We start from the raw sequence: 21,631 nt of genomic DNA, 5'->3' as shown, positions 1-21,631 counted from the left end.
ATCGATAAACGATTTGGCACTCCGCGAATCTAGCACTGAAACTTTTTTGATTTTTATTATGAGAATTTATATTTTAATTTAAACAAGCTTCTACTTTTCAAGTGTTAAATATATCTCGTATGTCTTCACAGAGAATACAGCATGCTTTTTTTATGAACACCTGTTAGTTTTTAGTTTTTAGAAAAGGTGCATCACTTCCTGTGAAAGGGAAAACAACTGTCCGCACTTGTCACCTGACCCTGAAAACAAATTAAAAGTGAAAGGCTGCTGCCCACAATGGCCTGTTTTCTCTCAACAAAAGGCATGTGAGTGAGTCTCTTTGAATGGGATGAGCCCAGTGTGTCTGACGTCCTGGGAGAGTTCCAGGAGCTGCGGATGAATTCCGCACGAAGGCGCTGAGGCTCCAGTCAGACTGACGCCGCTGCTCTCGGTCCATCCAAACGCGCGCTGTACACCTCCAGTCGGCGCGAGATTCAGCGCTCGGCTGTTTCGCGGAATTACCCGACAACTCGGATCGTTTTTCGAATTGGCACATTAAGGTAAGGAATAAAACGTGTTAAATCGCACTTTTGATATTATGTAGCATTTATTTCAGGATTTAAAAATGACAACTTTTCTAAACTATGAGAACAAGTCCTGACAAGTGTCTGTGTTTTAAATTTTTATTTTGTCACACTTTACTTTTTTTCTCACGTTGAAACTTCTTGCATGTAACATTAGACCGTTTTAACAAGACCGTTTTAACAAGATAGGCTTGGGATGCCACTTGCTGTTTAACGATTCTACTTTATAGAGAGACGACGTGACAGTTATTACACCTAGAATGGTTTTTAAATAAGTGTTAAATGTAACATTACAACATTTCTTAACGCAAAAAAAACAAAGTGAGGTTGATGGGAAGGATGTGTATGCGCGTTTGCGGGGGAGTTAGGTGATTAAGCCTATCTCAGCACTCAGACTTCCAGACGCCAGTTTCATAAGGACACACTGCCTTATAGAACAGTGCAGATGAATTCACCCTCAACCGATCTGCCTGCCTGTGCTTATTTGAAACCAAAGCATGATTTCATGCATCGCTTTTAGTCCTATATGGCCTAATTTTTCTCCTTTGGTTATTTTAATTAGTTAGGGGTGTGTTAACACCTCTAGTATCGCATGCAGTAATATTTTCAGAAGCTATTATTTGACTAGTCTGGCCAAAGCTGGAAGCATGCATCTCTGGTTTCAAATGCTCAAACGGCATTGATTTTTAGCAGATCGTATTCTGCATCAGAAAGCTTCGGCAAGAGAAGGAGAGGACGAATAGGTGAGGTCCAGTGAGAAACACACTGTTGACAGAAACAATAACTCAGCAATAATTCATAAATCCCAGCATGCACAGATGCATGATTTTGGGCTCCAGTATAAGATCTTAAGATCTCCATAGGAAAATTTAGTTTTTGCGTCAATAAATTACACCCAAATAGGGCGAATCTCACGAAAGAAAACAACCATGTTACATTTCAACCCAAAATCATAAGAAGCAGGAAATTATATTTTGTTTAAAGAACATGAAGTCATATAGCTTAATATTCATTTAGATTTTGGCATTGTTTGTCATTATTTTTCATGACATCAAAGGACAATTTGTTGCTAATTCACATAACCATGATGCAAAAAGTACATTTTTCATTTGTGTAAAGTTCAAAAGATTTATTTGACCACAATGTAAATAGTTATATGATTATGTCCATAATTTTCAACTTTTCATTTGTACTGATTTAAATCATTTTTTTGTTAATTCAATTCTAACTAATTAAAGTTTAATTTAAAAGTTAAAAAAAAAAAAAAATGTAAAATTATTTAATAACTTTTAAAAATGTTAAGTAATTTGAAATTAATAGCAATTAATTAATTGAATTCAAATTCATTTATAATTTTATTAATGCAATTCTGACTTGCTGCTTTGTTTCTTTCACCAGATAAAAACGTCTGACTGCCTGACGAAATATCACTGTCAGCGGGTTTATTCTATACCCGCCTGTATCTTGTCTGTAGAGGAATAAACTGAGGCTCCTGGGTTGGAGTGATTTAAAAGAGATCTGCCCCAAGCTTTGAGAAAAATCCAGTCCCTGGTGTCGCCCCATCCCATTATGCACTCAACCACATCCATCACGTCCCTCTTCTCCTTCACTAGTCCAGCTGTGAAAAGGTTGCTGGGCTGGAAACAAGGAGATGAGGAGGAAAAGTGGGCGGAAAAAGCTGTGGATTCCCTCGTAAAGAAGCTCAAGAAGAAGAAAGGGGCCATGGAGGAACTGGAAAAGGCTCTGAGCTCTCCTGGCCAGCCCAGTAAATGCGTTACCATCCCTCGATCCCTGGATGGAAGGCTCCAGGTGTCCCATCGTAAAGGTCTCCCGCATGTTATCTACTGCAGAGTGTGGCGCTGGCCGGATCTTCAGTCCCACCATGAGCTCAAAGCACTGGACTGCTGCGAGTTTCCTTTCGGCTCTAAACAAAAGGAGATCTGCATCAATCCATATCATTACCGCCGTGTGGAGACGCCAGGTAGAAATCGATAAACAAACCACTTTTATTTTTGTCAAATTGATTATCGCTTTATGCATCTGTAAGTTACTGTTCTTACTTTTTTTTTTTCTTCTAAACAGTTCTACCTCCAGTCCTTGTGCCACGCCACAGTGAGTTCAATCCCCAGCACAGCTTGTTGGCAAAGTTCCGGAATGCTTCCCTACACAACGAGCCTCTCATGCCCCAAAATGCCACTTACCCAGACTCCTTCCCTGTGATGCCCTGTAGCTCATTCTCTTCATCTCCCTCTAGCTCTTTAAACCAGTCCCCGACTGCACACAGTTACCCCAACTCCCCCAGCAGTGCCACCGACCCTGGGAGCCCCTTCCAAATTACAGGTACAACAAATGGACACTCAATAGCAGTGATTTCTCAAGCATTTTATTTGAAGTTTTGGATCTTAAATGGTTAGTTCACCCAAAAATGAAAATTATGTTATTAATGACACCCTCATGTCGTTCCAAACCCAAAAGACCTCCGTTCATCTTTGGCACAGTTTAAGATATTTTAGATTTAGTCCAAGAGCTTTCTGTCCCTCCACTGAAAATGTATGTACTGTATACTGTCCATGTCCAGAAAGGTTATAAAAACATCATCAAAGTAGTCCATGGGACATCAGAGGGTCAGTTAGAATTTGTTGAAGCATCGAAAATACATTTTGGTCCAAAAATTACGACTTTATTCAGCATTGTCTTCTCTTCCGCATCTGTTGTGAGCGTGTTCACAAGACTGCAGTGACGCTGCTGATGTACGACGCCGCTGACGTGTTATCTATGTTATTGGGCAAACCAGAAAACAAGTCAGCAGCGTCACACATCAACAGCGTCGTGAACGCACTCACAACAGACCCGGAAGAGAAGACAATGCTGAATAAAGTCATAATATTTGTTATTTTTGGACCAAAATGTATTTTGGATGCTTCAACAAATTCTAACTGACCATCTGATGTAACATGGACTACTTTGATGATGTTTTTCTTACCTTTCTGGACATGGACAGTATACCGTACACACAGCTTCAATGGAGGGACAGAAAGCTCTCGGACTAAATCTAAAATATCTTAAACTGTGTTCCGAAGATGAACGGGGGTCTTACGGGTTTGAAACGACATGAGGGTGAGTCATTAATGACATAATTTTCATTTTTGAGTGAACTAACCCTTTAATTTAAGTATAGTGCCAGCGAGTTGCATACATTTATACAGTCATCTTGGTCATTCACAGCAGAGACGCCTCCACCACCCTACAGTATGATGGAGACTGCTCCATCTGAGGATGTGAAACCTGGAGAGACCTCCAACCCCAACAAACTCATTCTGTCAGCCCCACATAGAGGTGAGACACTCGACTATATATACTTACTGTGCTTTATGTACATTGAAATGTGCAAAAGCTTTGAACACACCTCAGTTATGTTGTTACTGGTAACTAAAAATGTTGAAATTTTTATTTTATTGAAATAAAACTGAAAATGTTAATATTAGATAAACTTGAACTTTAAATTAAAATTATACAGAAATATTCGCTTGCCAAATAATTGAAATAAATAAAATACATTGAATTAAAAAAAAATGCAGCTAAATTGAAAGATTAGAAAAAAAGGTATTTAAAAAGTACTAAAATAATTCATTTTAGAATAAAAATAAAATCTGAAAAATAATTATGTAGTGTCAAAAATGTTAAACAATTTTATAAAACATTGACAATGAGCCAATCAAAATCCACCCGACTTTAAAGAGCCTGAGTATTTAAAGCTGCAAATGACAAAACTGCAGCTAGCGCTTAAAATAAACATTTTCATGTATCGTGTGGATGTGTCATATAGTTATCGTTCTTGGTGTTAACAGGCCTTAACCTATTGGTTTAAAACAAATTAAAGTAAATTTTGAATTTATTAATCTCTATTTATATTTGCATATAAATGTAATTTCTAATTACAAACTTTTGAGAAGATTAAAACTTTTTAAATCTTGAGAAAAATAAATCCAATCTGGTGTGTCCAAACAATGATAGTGTTTAATCATGATGATGACATTATTTCTAATTAAAATGCATCATGAATATGGAATGAATCTGAATACATTGAGATACGATACATTATATATATTTTTTTTCTAGACTTTAGGCCAGTGTGTTACGAGGAACCAGAATACTGGTGTTCAGTGGCGTATTATGAACTAAACAACAGGGTGGGTGAGACGTTCCATGCCTCTTCCAGGAGCATCCTTGTGGACGGCTTCACGGACCCCTCCAACAACAAGAACCGCTTCTGCCTCGGATTACTATCCAACGTCAACCGAAACTCCACCATTGAACACACTCGCAGACACATAGGCAAAGGTTTGTTGCAAGTTTTACATTTCTTTTTTTTTTTTTTCTATTTTTGTGTTTGATGAGGTTTTTTGTATCAAAAAAAAGACAGGAAACACAGTTGTTCTGAGAAGACCAAGCTGCTGATAATGTCTTCCATCAGTTGATTAAGTTCCAAGAGAAAGCAATAAAAAGAAAAAATCACCACTTGCTGGACACTGTTTTATTGCACCAGATAGTGCTTTCCAGTCAAACTGCACTTCAGAAAGCTAGCGAGACTGATAGAGTCCAGATTATCCAAATGTTGGCTTTTCTCAGGGCACTAGATGAGTGTCACCGTGCCAGTGTTGGAAAGACATTAAGTGTTGCCATAAGTTACAGCAGTGACAGGGAGAAATATGCACACATACACACGTCGGTTACAGATGGACGGAGGCCAAGTGTGAGTTCCATCTACTTGTGTGAGAGATCCTGGTGGGAAGAGCGCCAAGGACAATGACAAAATCCAGATTGGGATGCTTCAGGAGAGTGGAGATGATTAAGGTTTCCGCTTGGCACGTGATAAAACGTGATGAATGCTGGGTTTGGGGATAATGATTTCTGGGATTTACCAAGTTCAAATGTGGATATACTCTTTTATGTGTGAACTTTGTGTTTGTTTAAGATGTTATTTTTATTCTTTTTGAGGACCTGTTATTTTAGCATTATTTATATTCTGTTATACTTTTTATAAATGATGCGTCTTAAACGCTTATGGTATCTGTCTATAGTGAATTCATAATTCTAGGTTCGTAATTACAGACCTAAATCTGACTTTGTTTTCAAGAAAATTCTATTATTATGGAAATTAAATGTATAAAAATAAACTAAATGTATTACTGTTGTGTAATAAAGTTACTGTTTACATCATAGAATAGAACGAGACTGAACACAAGTTTACTAAAATAATGACTGTAAAAAAACAATTTACAAAAATAACTTCTTGACTATTGGTTTAGTGATGCCAGTGGATTCAGAAAGCTCTTTAAGAAAAAGAACATTTGAAACAATTATATAGATTTTTAAATGAAGTGACAAGATCAGGAATGTTCATTAAGTAAGATAAAAGTACATTCCAGTTACATGTTTATGACTTAAAACGATAAATGTGCAGTTTTTTTTGAAAATTTTCCTCTTTTGTTTTAGGTGTGCACTTGTATTACGTCGGAGGGGAGGTGTATGCAGAGTGTCTGAGTGACAGCAGTATTTTCGTACAGAGTCGGAACTGTAACTACCAGCACGGTTTCCATCCCACCACTGTCTGCAAGATCCCGAGTGGATGCAGCCTGAAGATCTTCAACAACCAGCTGTTTGCCCAGCTGCTGTCTCAGTCGGTAAATCATGGCTTCGAGGTGGTGTATGAACTTACCAAGATGTGCACCATCAGGATGAGCTTTGTCAAGGTAAGAGGTTTATACAGAATATGTTGTGCATCATGAGCGGCTAATAAAGGTCATGTTAACACCCTAGCAGCCACCTGAAACAGCATAGCAACACCCTGCCTACCACCAGCAAAAGAACCAACTCATTAGAGTCACTAGTTACACTGGGAATAGTTATCTACACTGGGAATAAAACTACACTGATGGTAAGGTATGCTTCTGATTCACTTGAAAGAATGGAATCATTAGAGGTTTCCCTTAGGGAATCAGAACCGTTAGGTTCTAGTATTTCTTTTTTCTTTTTTTTTTATAGAACCGGATCTGATTAAGAACTGATTCTCGGTACCCAAGCCTAGAACACAGTTTTTTTCTTTTAAAATGCAAAAATCAACTTTTATAGTTTTATCTAAATATGAATATAATAATATGCGTTTTTAAATAAGATTCTGTTGTCAAGCTTATTAACCAACAGTATGGTTGAAAGGTGCTGTTTAGCATTATCACAATACAGAAAGGTCATCAACGTCATTCACAAGCTAACAGCTCTTGAGGTGTTTAGCACTTCCAAATAGAATATCTTCTATGTGTTGCTATGCAAACATAATATGTAGTTATTCTAATCTCTGGCTTACTATTTTATGGCTCTTGCTCTGCCAAAACACACTGTGGATCCTATAGCTCTAGAGTTTTCCGGTTACTGTCTGATACGACACATACAATTTTCCCTGTTTGATTTGTATGTATGCAGACAAAAAAACAACAACAAATTGATTGTAAAATATTGTCTGTTAAAATATGAAATGGAAGAGTTGTGGGGAAACAAGTTTGCAGTTTTTGTTTTGCACTTCCTTTTGCTGCTGGACAATTGGATTTTTATAATATTGTTGTTGACCTATTTTTAAAACATTGCTTTGGTTGTAGTATAAACGCCCAATTACTGAGAATGAAATCTGTCCTCTTCCCAGGGCTGGGGAGCAGAATACCACCGTCAGGACGTCACCAGTACCCCCTGCTGGATAGAAATCCACCTGCACGGGCCGCTGCAGTGGCTAGACAAAGTTCTGACCCAGATGGGCTCCCCACACAATCCTATTTCCTCTGTGTCCTAATGCATTACAGAACAAGAGGAATATAGTTCTCCTATAGACATTTATAGCACTCCCCAAGACACATAATGCTCTTTCTCTTGTTAAAGTATCTTTTCAGTGGATTTTATGGTACTTCTATAGGATCAGCCAGGAAATATGTACAATATCATGCTGTTAAATAAGCAGTGGTTAGATAAATGTTGCATTGTTATATATATATATATATATATATAAACACTACTACTTCACAGTATGTAGTAGCTGAGATCAATTCAGACAGAATCTTTCTAATAGGAAGCCAAAGAAATGTGTTAGTAGGATGTTACTTGATCTGGAATTGTTTTATTTATGTCTTATTTTGGCTCATATGTGCCTTTTATAACATTTCATGTTGTTTTTCATTTGCGTCAGCTTTCTTAATCTTGTAATACACCCCCCCCCCCCCTTCTATTTTTGCCTGTATATTTTCTAACCCAAACACAGATATGAAAAAGTTGAACAATCCATAAGTATTAATGCTTTTAAAGCTGAGAACCACAGGTTGTCAATTTTCACAAGATCAGTAAAACTTCATTTGATAGCTCTTAGCAACCTACTGAGTTTACTCCATGTTTAAAATAATAAAGCTGATTGAACAGTTCTGTGTGTATGCTGTTACTTCCAGCTACATGGTCAAATTGTGGCAAAAAAATAAAATGTAGCTTGCACTGGTCACATCATTACAGATTAGATTAAGATAACAAAAAACTTTTTTATGGTAACAGCTGCTATTTCATATTTACTATAATTAATTTAAAACTTCTTAATGACACTACATGTGGCTGAACATGATGGCTATTCAAATGGATTGCTACTATACAGTAGATTTAGCTTCTTATTCATTTCATGATCTCCAAGAGCTTGATGATGACAGCAGTACTAATATTTCCTTGTCAAATATCCCAGTTTTCAGAATGCAGTGTTGATAGTCTCCACACCACTGAGGTTGGCTGCAGGTCATAGATGCTCACGGTTCCCACATGAATATAGAATACTGCTCATTTAAAAATGTCTGTGAACATGTGACTGCATTAAATCCTCGACAGGGTGAGTAAAACATCTTCAGTCATCAGTAGTTGTGCTGTGTTTGAGCTTGATTCTGTGTGGTCAGTAAACGCTGCTGCTGCTGAAGGAAACTGATGACTTCCGGACTCCTCAGCAGAGACTGAAACCCAAAAACATCAACATCAGCTAATGGTAAGTTACGGGGAAGTCGTGGCATAGTGGTTAGTAGTTTGACTCCTAACCCTAGGGTTGTGGATTCGAGTCTCTGGCCGGCAATACCACGACTTAGTTGCCCTTGAGCAAGGCACCGAACCCCAACTGCTCCCCAACTGCTCCCCGGGTGCCGCAGCATAAATGGCTGCCCACTGCTCCAGGTGTGTGTTCACAGTGTGTGTGTGCACTTTGGATGGGTTAAATGCAGAGCACAAATTCTGAGTATGGGTCACCATACTTGGCTGAATGTCACGTCACGTCATTCTGCTAAAAAATAATATTTGGTTAATATAAATATTTAGGATTCATAAAAAATGGCGATATTTAAAAAATTTAAATGAACCTTCAAAAAATAGTTGAGTTAAATGTTATTAGTTTAATTTGTTAATTGTATTAATTTATTATTTTAGTTATGGTAAACTAAAACTAATACTATAAAAAAATTAAATAAAGCTGAAATAAAGTAAGAAATATTAGATGAAAACAATGAAAAATGATGTAATTATTCAAATGTAGCATTGGTTACAAACAAGTTTAAGGTAAAAAATAAATTATTAACTGAGGGAATAAATAAAGACCAAAACATGAAATAAAAATTATTTAAAAATAATATAAAAATACATCAAAAGCACATAATAAAATGACTAAAACAAACACATTAAAATGAAATCCAGAACTATAAAGATAAAACCAATTTAGAATAGTAACAACAACTATAATAGTATATAGTAGGGCTGTCACTTTTAGTTCGAAAATCGATTGCACAATCGATCGGACCAACCAAAAAAAGTTTCGAAAATGAAAATAGGGAATCGATTTTAACCAAATATGTACACTATTAATTTTAAAATAATTAAACAATTAAAAAATATAGATGTAACAAAACTCACAAACAAACAGAAAAAGAAAATAAAGTATCCCAAAAAGTGCAGTATGCGTTGCGAAAGCTAGACAGAAAATACCAGCAATTTTACGCGCCTATAAGACCCAGTGACGTCGAAAGCGACCTCTTATGCTGCGTTCACACCAAACGCGAATAGAGCGCCTGGCGCGAATGATTTCAATGTTAAGACGCGTTTACGCGCGTCTCGATGTCTCCCGGCGCGGTAGACGCGAATTCGCCTCATTCGCGCATCTAGTTACAGAAAATTCTGAGTTATGAAAAGGACCATTGCAAGCTGACAGCGACCGGCTTTTGTGATGGAAAATTGGCAGTAATACCCCCACCTTCTGCACGAAACTTCATGCCAATAAGAAATATTGCTGACTTGTGCGTTTCCAGCGCTCTCTTTACGTTCGTCCGTTATTTGACGTTGAAAAAGGAAACGTCTTTTTTTTAGACGTGGAAAATCGATTTTACAATCGATTCAATGGACACTTATGTCTTAAAAATCGAAAAAGATTTTTTCACAAAAGTGACAGCCCTAGTATATAGATAATATTAAAATAGCACTGCTCTATATGAATAAAACTACTCTAGAGCCACCCCCAAGTGTTTCCATGCTCTTACCAGTCTCTTCTGGTTCAGCACCTGCTCGATGAGGGACGGTCTGCTTGGTCTGTCTCCTATGGTACCCAGCCGTTGCTTAGTAACAGATACAGGCCTCTCCTCCGAGCCCTCCTTCACATCACGAACAGAGAAAACAATTTGAAACAAGCTTATAATGTTGAGATGAAGGCTAAAGTTAATACATCAGCTGAAGCTGTTATTTATCCCAAATAAGCGTTTCCTTACTTCTAGTTTTCCCGAGGACATGGCCTGGTCGCTTTTCTTTTTCTTGTACTTGTCCTTGTACATTTTATTCCGGTGTTTTTTGCACATCCAGGGTTTCCTGGCTTTGGCCACCTGCGTCGTGGTCTCCGTGCAGCCGTCATAGGTGCAGGTCTTGGGCACGTTCTCGCTCTCCCCGGACGTGTCGTCGTCGTTGAGCTCCTCCGGACTGACCGCGCCGTCTCTCGGCTCCGCCGCGTCGCTCTCTTCGCCCGGGTCTTCCGCGTCGTACGGGAAGCTCTCCTGGTCGGACGGAGTGGTGCTGCTGTCCGCGGCTGCGGGGGCTTGGTCGTCTTTACCCGTGTTTGTCCAACTTAGATGAACGCTGTCGCTCATTATGTCTTTTTAGAGTAAAACCCAAACTCTCACCTGTCATCCGACCTTTATGAACGTACTGACCAGACGTGCCTCTTTAGTGAACTCCGCACACTATAAATGAGTACTAAGATAATTAAATATGAGTGTAATTAAAAATACCGCATTTTTAAATAAAACTACCCTAATAAATAAGACCTACACGCATAAAAAAAGAAAGAATATGAGCTGTGAAGGACTCCTGTCACAACAAAAAACAAATGATGGCCGTGCAGAAAGAGAGCAATGAAACTGACGTTGCGCCCTCTAGCGGCACCACGCAGCGATGCAAATACCTGAATACAATTTGGCGCCAACTGCTTTTGCACGTGTATATAGCCTGCATGAATGTCATTGCATTAGATGTCTAGATATCAGACTAAATGGCAGATTATAGCACAAAAAATAGCCAACACGTTTTACTCCGTTTATTGCGCCATTGTGCAGAGTATTGACACTGAGTTGTATGATAAAGCCTCAAAATCACACCTACAGATCTCTCGTACAGGTAAGTTACTGTTCAACCAACATACGTGCTAAAGACATCACCAATGATCCATCTCACCCAGCACATAACTGCTGAGATCACTAAAACCTTTCAGCTGTTGTTTCTTCCTAACAGCTGTCAGCTCAATAAACATTCTAACCATATCACTCCTCAAGTTTACTTTATGGGCCCCAGACTTCTCATTACTTATCTGTGTTGCTTATATTTTATTCCATCGTCCATTTGTGAATAGTATCTATCAAGTAGATAAGACAAGTGTCTAAAAATATCAAATACTTCTAATTTTTTTAATAATGAAAATTCTTTTCGACATCAAAAGGAAAAAATGCTTTGTGGATCATAATAGCGAAATGTCGTAATTATGAGATAGGAAATCAAAATAAACAATTATGAAATGAAACTTTTTATCTCTATCTATTTCATCATTTGGACTTTTTATCTAATTATTATTATTTCTTTTAACTTATGTCATAATTTCATCTTTTTATGTAGTCAATTTAATATTTTACGTCATAATGACAGTATATGCCATAATTTCATATTTTTATCTCGTAATTGTTTTTGGCATAAATGGGCTTTCATAGTTTTTTTTCTGTTTTCAAAAGAAAATTTAAATATAAAAGTACAGGTTTAATTTGTATAACATAGATTTGTTTTCAAAATTACTGAAAGTATTTGGACATTTTCTGGTTGCCAAACATTATTGGATCCTGTCCATAGTTAATGGACCTGTGAGCTTTATGAACTTGAGTGAAACCGGCTTCATAAAAATCACCTTAACACTTTGAGTATATGCAGAAATTAGTTTAAAAAAATATTTATATTATTATCTTTTGCTATATTTTACTTCTAATGCAATGGAATTCATACATTAATAATAGTTTTGGGGGCCACTATACTGTTGATTTTCGTGTTCTGTAACTTTTTTGCATGGTGCATTAAAGCCATGAAAGTTTAGACATTGTCAAATATCATTTTCAGTATGACAGAGTAAGTATGACAGTTTTTCTATTTACAGTTCATTATGTACATAATGTGATTGAGATACACAAGTCATTAATATTTTTCCAAAATCACACAAAGCCTTATGATAATGCTTTAATACAGTCTATTTCAATACAGCATCCTCTGTAGATTATTTATTTGAAGTTAACACAAGGTTTGTGGAATTATTATTATTTTTTAACCAAATTACTTTCTAGAATATTTCTAAACTTCTAGAATTCAGAACGTTCAGACATGTGTAATCAATCTGTCTTTCTCTGCTGTCCGGACAGCGATGACACTCTGGATCTCTGTGAGGAAATGCTGCAGATCTCCATGTTAGTGAAGGAGCTCCCGGCCTCACTGCCACATTCTGGATATGAAGAACTAGAAGATATGATGTTCTTCAGCCTGTGGAGAGCAATGATCAACAGGGTAAGGAGGAAGAGCAGCAAGCTGAGGAAGATGGAGACATAGATGTAAACACTCGCAGTCCGTCCGTATGAGGCAGCGGCCGCCCCGGTAGAAAGAGATTTAGGGCTGAACCTCAGGAAACTCTCGCTGTCCACTTCTGTACCATTTATCTCCTCCACCGCCCCATCCATCCCAGACATAGCTGGTGGATTTAGGGATCTGTTTAGAAGATAGGATAGATAAGGATAGATTAAATTATGATTTTTTTAATTAGTTTGCTGTTTTGTAATTTAAATTATTACTCTTATTAGTGTTCACTTAAAACTCTGGGATTAAGCTCTTGTGAACATATGATTTGGATCATACAGATCATATTTTAAAATATTATTGGATATTAACTTTAATGTTGTTACATTCCCACTAATGGCCTACTGTATAGCTACTTTGTGAAGTATTTAATAAATTGCAAATAACAACAAACCGTCATTTATATTGTATCATAATAAATATTAGATTCAAATCTAAACAAATGTATATTATAATATATCATAACTTAACAATACATTATGCTATATAATATTAAAATTACTTTAACATATTAGGATTAGAAGCATTTGAACTTATAAGATCATACAGATCATTCAGAAGATATTTTAAAATATTATTGGACACATTAATGTTATTCCATACCACGAAAATGTCCTACTGGAGCATTTTTAGGTCAAATTTTTATATGTTTATTTAGTTTATGAAATTTTGAATAAATTATAAATAGTAACGAACAAAAATGTATTAAATTTATTATGAATTTATTAAATTACAATGATTAAATTTCAAGATTAATTTTCAAATTTCAATAATTAATTAATATCACAATATTTTTTTATTAATTTTAATATAATAATAAGTTAATATTATAATTAAATAATATACAATACCCATATATTATAGCATACAAATTATTATACTATATTAAAATATAATAATATCATTAGGAATATATTAAATAAATCATATAAAAATATTTTTTCTTACAGGTCCTAAAGACTTTTTTTCAAGACATTTTCCAAAGTTTACTTTGCTGTTGCTTTCCACTTCTTGATCAATGCATCATCCTGATGAGAATATTGTCATAATTTTATTCTTCTATCAGGCCAGTCATATTTTACATCAAGCCACCAGAGTTTCCTTATCTGATCTCTGTCTTTGACGAATGTTGGATTTGTATAGTTTCGAAAAACAAAACAACAACCAGAACACTTAAATACTTCAGATTGAATGTGAAGAGGATGATAATCACATTTAATTATGCTTTTTGTATCCAGGCAACCTGCATATCAGTGGGCTCATAAACTGGTGCAGGTTTTTGATAGGCCACCGCCAGTCCATTAGGACTTTGGGGTGGTCACACCTTCCCAGTGGTGCACACAGAAGGTCAGTCAGTTGTTTACACAGCATGCATACTCACGCCTCATGAATAATAGATTGAGATGTACCCGAGTCACAGAGTTTCCCAATTTAAATAGAGCAATATTTCAAATCATTTTTTGACAGTCTGTCGGTATCAAAAATGTGGATTTTACAAAGCTGGTTTATTTGTGGCCATTCAAAATCTGAGCTTATACAAGACCAAGATGCATTCAGCAGAAAAGTTTCTCATATTTTCAAGCTCAAATAGCAGGCAGCACTACATGATTCACATTTAGCTCCCCCGAGACGAGCACAGTTTAGTGAAAGTCACCTCAACTGTGCGAGAATCCTTTTCATTTCAATTTATAAGAGAGCTCTAGGTGCATTAGTGTGTAAATGAGCTTATTCTTCATCATCTGGTTACAGGTCAATATGTGCCTTTTTATTATGTGTTCTTTCACATACATTGTGCTTTATAGTTTAATTATTAAATATAATGGTAACACTTTACAGTAATCTCATTTGTTGATATAATTAACATTAGCTAATGTGCAATTTTTATTCATCTGTTAATAGCTCACACATACCATTTTTGATTTAAAAATGCATTGGTAAATGTTGGAATTAACATGAACTAAGATTGAAAAGCTGAAAAAAAGAAAAAATAATAATGAAGTTAATTAATGCAGTTAAAGGGATGTTTCACCCAAAAATGAAAATTCTGTCATCATTTACTGATCCTCAAGTTTATCCAAACCTGTATGAATTTCTTATTCTCTTGACCACAAAAGAAGATATTTTGAAGAATATAAGTAGCCAAACTAAATGAGGACAGAATTTAATTTTTGGGTGGACTATCCCAACAACTGAGACCCTATTGCAAACCGAATGCATTTTGGGTGCTGCATATGAAGAACCCTAAAAATTGTACACAGATCTTGGACAAAACAATTATTTTTATACTGTGGTTTACCTCACAACACAAAACTTGCTATTTGTTTGTTTGCTGGCATATTTCAGCCCCCTAAGCTTCATTCTATGGGACTACAGTCATCTGTGCCACATTGGGCCCTGAGATTCTCATAAAGGGTCGTGATTTATGACCACTTTCTTTTTTCTGAGATGAATTTGTCTGCAGAAATGTGCTAGAAGACGGCAACAAATGGGAAATCACACTTATTTTCCTGGACGTTTCCTCAGTCGACTTGAACGTTCCCCCCACCAGCTTTTCAATTTACAAGCGAGATGAGAATCCCTGCGGCAGTATAAATCATTCCATCCCTCTTGTGGTTTGCCTGCAATTCCAGGAGAAGTTCAGCGGGTCGTTACAATGTACGGATCTAATCTCCGTTTATGGATTTCATTTAGAGAATCTTGGGGAAGGAGAATCTGGCTATTAAGAAAATGACTCAAACATAAAACTCCACAGAGGATATCAATGAACAAGGGGATGGGGGATGGCGAAAAACAGAGAGAGGAGAAAAGGAGATTTGAAACTGACTGGAATACCTGATGATGGTCCAGTATTTTTTTAATCACTTAGCATATTGATAATTTGAATTAAGCACATTAAATGCACATTTAAGTCCGAATGAATATTTAAGAACAGTTTAGTTTTTTAACATTCAAATCGAAAATGACATCAGCTTTTATCTTTCTTTTTTTTCGGAGTAAATATAGTAGAAATACTGACCTTTTTGATGCAAAACAACAAACAAAAACGTCAGCACTAAATCACACAGCTATCCGTCGCGCTCATCTCAGGGTCCTGGAGTGAATTGCTCATGGGTTTCCTTAAGCTATAGCGCACGCTGAGATGTTGCCACTTATGTTTGTATTGAGAGCAGAGGAGGAAGCAGCGTTTCTGAATGCGTTCGGTCTGGAGAGCTGTTTCTCAACAGCGGGCTGGATATCGACTGTCCATCTGTTGTACTCTGAATTCCCCCTCCCTCTCCGTTTCATTCCTATTATCTCTCTCACTTTCTCATTCCTCCCTCATTTCTACTGACGTCTTCTCACTTTCTTTAGCAGCTGATTTATGTTTCAGTTAAAACCAAAAGGATGCCTCACATAACTCACAAAATAAATGTAAATGTTTTTCAAATAATTTTTTTTCTAAATTTGAAGAACATTTAAAAATCAAAAGAACCATTTTTCTGCTTTAAATAATCTTTTGTGGAATGGAGGGGTTCCAGATGTTATAGGTTCTGCATGGAAAAACATAGATGTCAATAAAGCACCTTTAATTTAAAGAGTGTATGCCAGTCAGATGTCACATTTGAACATATTCTTCAGGTGGCAGAGACTGTTTTGATGAAAACTGAAAGGAAGTACTGGCCATTTCTTATTTTTACATTTTTTAAAATAGCTCATCAAAATCACAAAATCTCTTTGTTATCTCAGTTACTGAATTTATGCCACGTCTGTCTGTGTAAAGAGAGTCTTGTGTGGACTGACATGGAGCTTCAGATGCAAGTGGTGGGGCAGAGTTATGCATGTCAACAGAACCTGAGACATCATGCCTCCTGAGAAGATCTTAAGATCTCTTCTGCTCTGTGCACTGAAGACACGGAACACAGATTATGGATCGACGCAAAGCAAAGCATGACTGTCTGGCACAGCTCGCTTCTATTATTTTATATCATGCATGGAAATTCTGTTTCAGTAATAGTGAAGGCTTGCATTCCAACTCACTGATCATCAGTGATTCAACTTGAACCAGTAGAAAATTCTCTGTTCCTATTAAAGGGACAGTTCACCAAAACATGAAATTCTGTCATCATTTAGTCACCCTTGTGTCATTCTAAACTTGTAATTCAACTACTTTTGTCCATGCTGGTCAATAGGGTCCAAAACAACACTGATCTTTCACAAAAGAAATCTGTGAAATTTACTGTAAAAAGATGTCAGCAGTGGTTACCAGAATTTTTGCTATCAGGGTAACATAACTAAAAAATGACACTAATATAATAAACATTAATTTAACAACATAAGATATAGCATAAAACCCTATGTACATATCTTACTATGGCATTTTAATTTTGTACGTGTATGGACAAAAAAAAATATTTTTACAAATGCAGATTTACAAAACATGAAATATATAAATGTATTTTTAAATATTTGTCTCAAGTTTGAGCATCTATTTATTTTTAACCACAAAGGTGTGGATACAAAAAGACAAAGCAATAATGGTTTCTATTTAATGTTATTTACTTTAATTGAACTAACTTATAAGTTAATGTACGTGTTATACAGACATGTAAATATAGATATAAAAAACAACTAAGAGCAATAATAGTAGCAATAATAATAGCAATAATAAGTTTCCAATTAAATTTAAAACTTAATTTAAGTGAATTAAGAATATATTTTTCTTTGTAGATCTACAACATCAAAAAAATCTGTAGATAAATGTATATTTTACAGAGCCCCGCACATGACATGCAGGAAAAAATATTAGGCTAAATCGTGTACGCGATTTACTAATTCTTTCCCTCAATGTACTAAAACGTGCACACGATTACTATTGCGTTCCCTCGATTTACTATTCCGTTCACTCGATTTATAAATTGTGCGCACGATTTACTAATTCGTTCCCTTGATTTGCTAACTCATGCGCACGATTTAGCAAATCGAGGGAACGCAATAGTAATCGTGTGCACGTTTTAGTACATTGAGGGAACGAATTAGTAAATCGTGTGAACAATTTATTTATTTTTTCTTGCATGTCATGTGCGGGTCTCCGTAATATTTAACCATTTGTTGTACAATTTATACATTTATCGACAAATGGAATGGAAAATAACAAATTTTTACAGAGTATGAATGAAACATTTTTCCATTTTTTAAAACATCTTCTTTTGTGTTCCGCAGAAGAAAGTAAGTCATATGACACGAGGGTTTGTGACCACATGAGGGTGAGAAAATAATGACTGAATGCTTGTTTTTGGCTAAAATACCTCTTTAACATTCATTGAAGTATTCGATTTCCTCCTAAATTGTGCAAGGACGGGAGTTAGAGAGCAATTTCTGCCTCTAGACATATATTGGCAGCGTTCCACTGTCAGCTCAGATGCCCACTGGGGACTGTTGGTACTCTTCCTGAGTCCTGCTGTGTCTGATCCTGTCCTTTGGGTCTTTATAATTGCTCCAGCTAATGCCGGCGCTGAGGCACATCAGTGAATGCTGTTGGATTTTGATAAGAACAGTGCTTTGGCTGATTTTTCCTCTAATCCATAAAACTGTAAAAATCAGAGAAGGTTTCTTATTCCCCTGATGCAGGCGATTCAGCCCAGCTTTGCTGCATTTATTCTCATTGCACAAGTAGGTCGAATGTTAACTCACGGCATCAAGGCAAGGCCGCCTGAACCGTTTTCATCAGACTGTGTGCTGACTTCAGGGGGAATGGCTCGCATTGAAAATGAATCATTCACTCACCCCGAGTCTGCTCTACTGCTTTTGACAAGAGCGTCATGTTTGAAGAAGCTTTGTGACAGACAACAGCAGTGTGTCAGTCAGGATTATTCTGTGGAATTATCTAGGCACTATGGGAAGGTTTGCAAAGTGGAGCATGTCAGAGGAAGAGTCTATGGCGAGCACACTCTCCTTTCTTTCGATTTCCCGTCTTCCAGTTTTTCCCAGCTGAGATGATGCTCTTTGCATAGCAATCTAAGTCTCAGAAGTCTCTGTATTTCTCTGACAGCTCAGACAGAATCACCTTCTAGTGGCCTAGCAACTCCCACCCTGTCATATAGACACGAAAATTTACATTTATAGTATGTATATTTAATAATTTGGCTCCTATTTTCAACATTTATGGATGTTATCTTTATTTTATTTAATATAATAAAAAAACTTATAAAAAAGGTATCTTTCTTAGAGAAGTATTATAAATATTAAATTGATTTGTCTTAAATTCTTAACATTTATGGACAAAGACATGGACATAAACAAGACTAAAAGTAGCAATTATGACGTGATTCTATTTTAATCTAACTTAAAGGTGAATTTAAATGGCATACAGACACATAAAAGTCAGGAATTTACATTTAAAACATGAATTGAAATTGTCATTTTCTTATAAAAAATTCAATAGAACAATGTATATTTAATAATTTGTCTCAAATTTCACCATTTATGAAAAGATTGATACATAATGACTAAAATAGCTAGAAAGATACATTCTAATTGAATTGAATTGAATTTATTTTCAATAAATGTAAGTGGCATAAATTTACATTTTGGATGAAAATATAGATAAAAACAACTAAAAATAAATATGGGGTCTTCTTTTCCTCCTAGAAGTTGTAGACTTACAAAATAAATGCATATTTAATTACTCATTTGTTTCTTTTTCCCGACATTTACAGATATGCATATAACTTTAACCAGAGCAACTAATGCCATGCTTTGCCAGCTGAGCTACAGAAATATGTGAAACTCCATCATATCTGCCTGCAGACTTTTGGCACAATTTGGCCTTAGCTATGAACTGGCACCGACAGTTCTCAGCATGTATGAGAAATGGAAATGTATCGCTATAGCTCAGCTGCTGGCAGATTGTCTGCTGCAATACATCAAGATGATAGAATGGCAAGGACCCAGTTCAGTCTGCCTTACACAGCATACAGAACTCCTTATTGCAAACTTTAGACAATGTACATACATATACATAAGTTATCAAATAACTCACTTCCTATGTTTCAGAGGGATTCCTTATACAAATGCTGATCTTAGTCCAATACACGTCAGAACTCCAAACAGGCTACTATACGTCAGTACCTTGAGTGTTCATACTACATTCTCTGAATTCTCTAGTGTTGAAGTCATGGGTTTACTTGCGAGGGAGAAGAATCTTCAAGTTTATATCCTCCTGAACTATAGTAAGCACAAACGTAATTTACAGCTCTGGGTTTAATATATCATGTCCTGATATTTGTTTATACCCACACCACCTGATTTCCCTGGCTGTCAGACAAAGAGAAAACAGCAGCACCAGGGATGATAAGGAAGAATTTGTCAGTTTAAAGCCTGTTTTGGCCATGTAGAGACAGGAATAGTTCTTCTTATACTCTGCAAATCACAAATAATTGTATAGACATTCAGTCATTAACTACTTTGTATATTGTCATTTGAAATGTGGAGTAAGCAGTTTTCCTGATTGCTATATGTTGAAATTTGCATTTGTGTTATAAACATGTCAGGGTTCTCTCTTTGTGATCTCGTGCTTGAGATATTGAATTCAGCCCTGCTGTTTCTTATTGTACAGAGATCTTGGTAACACTTTAGAGTAGGGAACACTAATTCACTATTTACTACGACTTTTCCCTCAATAAATTCCTAATTTGCTGCTTATTAATAGTTAGTAAGGTAATTGTTAAGTTTAGGTATTGGGGATTAAGGATTTAAAATAAGGTCGAGTAGAATAAGGCAGTAAAATGTTTTTAATTAGTACTAATAAATGGCTAATATTCTAGTAATATGCATGCTAATAAGCAACTAGTTAAAAGACCCTGAAATAAAGTGTTACCAAGATCTTTAATTCGATTTATAGAAGCTTTGTAGTGTGAGACCTGCAGAGAATCTCAATTCTTAAGAAGTCCCTGGTCGAGGCCCATGCAGTGAATTGTTGAGTCCTACATCAAATATTGAGAGCGGTCTTCGCAGGACTCAGACTTAAATGAGAGCTCATGCTGGTGTAAACATCCTTAAACATTCTCAATATGAGCAGCACATCTACAGTCTTTCTCAGCTTTGAAAAAACTAAAACAAAAAATTTTGACATGTTATTTGTCAGCTAATGAACAGTAAAGAAACGTATACTCTGTTTCCATGGTTATGTTGCCATGTGACGGTACCTTAAGGTGCTGTGACTTTAATTGGTATTTATTTGCAATGCTCCAAAACAAAAGGCTAGTAAAGTATGTTAACATAAAGATGACAAAGAATTTTTGGTACACATTATCTTTGAGGTGTCTAGTATTACTATATGCATTCACATATATTTAGTTTTGTTGAGTGTGTGTTTTTTTTTTTTTTTTTTTTTTTTAATTATTTTTCAAAAGAAAATCATTTATATAACATACAGAGGAAAAAAACCCAAATTGTAAGGTTGACACATTTTCTGTATACAACGTTCTTTTAAACATTTTACTACCCACCACCCTCATAGGGATATAACAACAACATAAAAATTAAAAAGAATAAAAAAAAAAAAGAATAAAAAAAAAAAAAAAAAAAAAAAAAAACCCACATAAAATAAAGATAAATAAATAAATAATTAAACAGCATGGGTACAGAACTTGATCTACAAGGTCATATCATTTTCCAAAAGCTAAAAGTAAAGGGCACCAAAATTCATTAAAGAGATGTCCACGGTTATATTTCTCCAAAGTTAATTTTTCTAATGGCAGAAATGAAGACAATTGGTCAAAAAAAGTCTTAAGCGATGGGGGGGGCATTCTTCCAATATAAAAGTATGCATTTTTTTGCAAAATAATGATATCAAAATAAATAACCTGCATTTTTTCTGATCTAACTCTAAATTA

General features: G+C 35.8%; 3 protein-coding genes and 1 long non-coding RNA gene across 7 annotated transcripts; 2 read left to right on the top strand and 2 right to left on the bottom strand.

Annotated features, from left to right (window-relative positions):
- The first annotated feature begins 193 nt into the window (after positions 1-193).
- Positions 194-7,803, top strand: LOC132132488 (mothers against decapentaplegic homolog 9-like). 2 transcript variants are annotated; one of them, XM_059544880.1, is made up of 7 exons: positions 194-539; positions 1,962-2,544; positions 2,646-2,903; positions 3,792-3,899; positions 4,683-4,904; positions 6,060-6,316; positions 7,261-7,803. In XM_059544880.1, the coding sequence occupies exons 2-7, from the start codon at positions 2,133-2,135 to the stop codon at positions 7,402-7,404; spliced, it is 1,401 nt and encodes a 466-aa protein (XP_059400863.1). In that variant the 5' UTR covers positions 194-539; positions 1,962-2,132; the 3' UTR covers positions 7,405-7,803. The 2 variants fall into 2 exon arrangements, with proteins under 2 accessions (XP_059400863.1, XP_059400862.1); XM_059544879.1 differs by having other exon boundaries at positions 195-539; positions 3,789-3,899.
- A 168-nt stretch (positions 7,804-7,971) lies between these two features.
- On the bottom strand, positions 7,972-11,036 carry LOC132132103 (regulatory factor X-associated protein-like). 2 transcript variants are annotated; one of them, XM_059544358.1, is made up of 4 exons: positions 10,925-11,036; positions 10,376-10,831; positions 10,151-10,261; positions 7,972-8,587 (listed from the first exon to the last, which is right to left on the bottom strand). In XM_059544358.1, the coding sequence occupies exons 2-4, from the start codon at positions 10,745-10,747 to the stop codon at positions 8,492-8,494; spliced, it is 579 nt and encodes a 192-aa protein (XP_059400341.1). In that variant the 5' UTR covers positions 10,748-10,831; positions 10,925-11,036; the 3' UTR covers positions 7,972-8,491. The 2 variants fall into 2 exon arrangements, with proteins under 2 accessions (XP_059400341.1, XP_059400340.1); XM_059544357.1 differs by having other exon boundaries at positions 10,376-11,016.
- Positions 11,037-11,262: 226 nt separating this feature from the next.
- On the bottom strand, positions 11,263-15,993 carry LOC132132449 (serine-rich and transmembrane domain-containing protein 1-like). Of its 2 annotated transcripts, none has more exons than XM_059544821.1 (3): positions 15,775-15,993; positions 12,275-12,890; positions 11,263-11,360 (listed from the first exon to the last, which is right to left on the bottom strand). In XM_059544821.1, the coding sequence occupies exon 2, from the start codon at positions 12,869-12,871 to the stop codon at positions 12,521-12,523; it is 351 nt and encodes a 116-aa protein (XP_059400804.1). In that variant the 5' UTR covers positions 12,872-12,890; positions 15,775-15,993; the 3' UTR covers positions 11,263-11,360; positions 12,275-12,520. The 2 variants fall into 2 exon arrangements, with proteins under 2 accessions (XP_059400804.1, XP_059400806.1); XM_059544823.1 differs by having other exon boundaries at positions 11,284-11,376; positions 12,290-12,890.
- Positions 12,574-20,836, top strand: LOC132132450 (uncharacterized). The gene is made up of 3 exons (XR_009429041.1): positions 12,574-12,692; positions 13,997-14,105; positions 20,638-20,836. It is a non-coding gene; the product is annotated as an uncharacterized LOC132132450 (long non-coding RNA).
- Positions 20,837-21,631: the final 795 nt, after the last annotated feature.

Source organism: Carassius carassius, chromosome 49 (genome assembly GCF_963082965.1).
Source record: "Carassius carassius chromosome 49, fCarCar2.1, whole genome shotgun sequence".
NCBI classification, from domain to species: Eukaryota; Metazoa; Chordata; class Actinopteri; order Cypriniformes; family Cyprinidae; genus Carassius; species Carassius carassius.
The sequence above is the reverse complement of the archived record's forward strand: the minus strand, read 5'-3'. Positions and strand labels throughout refer to the sequence as shown.